General features: G+C 41.1%; 1 protein-coding gene across 1 annotated transcript in view; it reads left to right on the top strand.

Moving 5' to 3' along the window:
* The window catches only part of LOC108317606 (heterogeneous nuclear ribonucleoprotein A3-like), an 11728-nt gene extending 9020 nt beyond the window's left edge, over positions 1–2708 (top strand). Inside the window, exon 2 of the mRNA XM_037745575.1 lies at positions 1546–2708. Within this exon, the coding sequence (XP_037601503.1) occupies positions 1546–2328 (783 nt within the window). The 3' untranslated portion in view covers positions 2329–2708. The remainder of the gene's footprint in view (positions 1–1545) is intronic.
* Positions 2709–3139: the final 431 nt, after the last annotated feature.

Here is a 3139-nt window from a genome sequence, read left to right on the forward strand (position 1 = left end):
TACAGGCACGCGCCACCATGTCCAGCTAATTTTTTGTATTTTTAGTAGAGACGGGGTTTCACCATGTTGACCAGGATGGTCTCGATCTCTTGACCTCGTGATCCACCTGCCTCTGCCTCCCAAAGTGCTGGGATTACAGGCTTGAGCCACCGCGCCCGGCCCTGTTCTTTTTGATTAGGATTGTCTTGGCTGTGAGGGGTCTCTTGTGATTCCATATGAAGTTTAAAGTGTTTTTTTCCAGTTCTGTGAAGACGGTCATTGGTAGCTTGATGAAGATAGCATTGAATCTGTAGGTTACTTTGGGCAGTATGGCCATTTTCACAATATTGATTCTTTCTAACCGTGAGTGTGGAATGTTTCTCCATCTGTTTTTGTCCTCTCTTATTTCGTTGAGCAGTGGTTTGTAGTTCTCCTTGAGGAGGTCCTTTACATCCTTTGTTAGTTGTATTCCTAGGTATTTCATTCTCTTTGTAGCAATTGTGAATGGGTGTTTGCTTTTGATTTGGCTCTCTGTCTGTTATCGGTATATAGGAATGCTTGTGATTTCTGCACATTGATTTTGTATCCTGAAACTTTGCTGAAGTTGCTTATCAGTTTGAGAAGATTTTGGGCTGAGATGATGGGGTCTTCTAGATATACAATCATGTCATCTGCAAATAGAGACAGTTTGACTTCCTCCTTTCCTAATTGAATACCCTTTATTTCTTTTTCTTGCCTGATTGCTCTGGCTAGAAGTCCCAATACTATGTTGAATGGGAGTGGTGAGAGAGGGCACCCTTGTCTATGCCTAATTTCAAAGGGAATTCTTCCAGCTTTTGCCCTTTCAGTATGATATTGGCTGTAGGTTTGTCATATATAGCTTTTATCATTTTATTATATGTTCCATCAATACCTAGTTTATTGAGAGTTTTTAGCGTGAAGGGCTGTTGAATTGTATCAAAGTCTTTCTCTGCATCTATTGAGATAGTTATGTGGTTTTTGTCTTTGGTTCTGTTTATGTGATGGATTACATTTACGGATTTGCGTATGTTGAACCAGCCTTGCATCCCCGGAATGAAGCCTACTTGGTCATGATGGATAAGCTTCGTGATGTGCTGTTGCAATCTGTTTGCCAGTATTTTATTGAAGATTTTTGCGTCCATGTTCATCATTGTTACTGGCCTGAAATTTTCTCTTTTACTTGAGTCTCTGCCTGGTTTTGGTATCAGGATGATGTTGGTCTTATAAAATGAGTTAGGGAGGATTCCCTCCTTTTGTATTGTTTGATACAGTTTCAGAAGGAATGGAGCCAGCCCCTCTTTGTATGTCTGGTAGAATTCGGCTGTGAACCCTTCTGGACCTGGACTTTTTTTGGTTGGTAGGCTATTGATTGCTGCCTCTACTTCAGCCCTTGTTATTTGTCTATTCAGGGTTTCAGCTTCCTCCTGGTTTAGTTTTGGTAGAGTACAAGTGTCTAGGAATTTATCCATTTCTTCCTGGTTTACTGGTTTATGTGAGTAGAGCTGTTTGTGGTAATCTCTGATGGTAGTTTGTATTTTTGTAAAGCCTGGTGCCCATCTAACAGTGAAGAAAATTTTTGTAGGTGGTATTAAAGAAGATATGGAAGAGTATAATTTGAGAGACGACTTTGAAAAGTATGGCAAGATTGAAACCATAGAAGTTATGGAAGACAGGCAGAGTGGAAAAAAGAGAGGATTTGCTTTTGTAACTTTCTATGATCATGATACAGTTGATAAAATTGTTGTTCAGAAATACCACACTATTAGTGGGCATAATTGTGAAGTGAAAAAGACCCTTTCTAAACAAGATATGCAGTCTGCTGGATCCCAGAGAGGTCGTGGAGGTGGATCTGGCAATTTTATGGGTCGCAGAGGAAACTTTAGAGGTGGTGGAGGTAATTTTGGCCATGGTGGAAACTTTGGTGGAAGAGGAGGTTATGGTGGTGGAGGCAGTGGCAGCAGAGGTAGTTATGGAGGAGGTGATGGTGGATATAATGGATTTGGTAATGGTGGCAACTATGGCGGTGGTCCTGGTTATAGTAGTAGAGGGGGCTATGGTGGTGATGGACCAGGATATGGAAACCAAGGTGGTGGATGTGGTGGCGGTGGTGGAGAATATGATGGTTACAGTGAAGGAGGAAATTTTGGCGGTGGTAAGTATGGTGGTGGTAGGAACTATAATGATTTTGGAAATTATAGTGGACAACAGCAATCAAATTATGGACCCATGAAAGGGGGCAGTTTTGGTGGAAGAAGCTCGGGCAGTCCCTATGGTTGTGGTTATGGATCTGGTGGTGGAAGTGGTGGATGTGGTGGCAGAAGGTTCTAAAAGCAGCAGACAAGGGCTACAGTTCTTAGCAGGAGAGAGAGCGAGGAGCTGTCAGGAAAGCTGCAGGTGACTTTGAGACAGTCGTCCCAAATGCATTAGAGGAACTGTAAAAATCTGCCACAGAAGGAGCGATGATCCAGTCAGAAAAGTTACTGCAGCTTAAACAGGAAACCCTTCTTGTTCAGGACTGTCATAGCCACAGTTTGCAAAAAGTGCAGCTAGTGATTAATGCAATGTAGTGTCGATTAGATGTACATTCCTGAGGTCTTTCATCTGTTGTAGCTTTGTCTTTTTCTTTTTCTTTTCATTACATCAGGTATATTGCCCTGTAAATTGTGGTAGTGGTACCAGGAATAAAAAATTAAGGAATTTTTAACTTTAAAAAAACAAAAAAAAGAATCCAAAATACAGGCTTTTTTCCACATTTCCCCCCTACTCCTGCTTCCTGACCAATCCTGCTGGCTCCCCATGTGGTCTCGGGTAGCAAGCCATACCTCCTGTTTCAAGAGCTCTAGGAGTATAATAAACTTCCTTCACAACATTTCCATCTCTACATGTCTTACTATACCTGATTAAAACAAATCCTGGACATTGTTAAAACAACTTCCCACTCACTACAATGGTTATAATAAAAAAGACAGGTATTCAATAATAACACATGTCAGTGAAGACGTGGAGAAATTGTAACCCTCATACAGTTCTAGTGGAAATATAAAATGGTGGAGCCACTTTGAGAAAAAATTTGGCACTTTCCCAAAAGGCTAAGTATTTCTGCCCACGTGTTTATATTCAAGACCCATCATATTACAAA

Source organism: Cebus imitator, unplaced genomic scaffold, assembly GCF_001604975.1.
Source record: "Cebus imitator isolate Cc_AM_T3 unplaced genomic scaffold, Cebus_imitator-1.0 Scaffold204, whole genome shotgun sequence".
In the NCBI taxonomy this organism is placed as follows: domain Eukaryota; kingdom Metazoa; phylum Chordata; class Mammalia; order Primates; family Cebidae; genus Cebus; species Cebus imitator.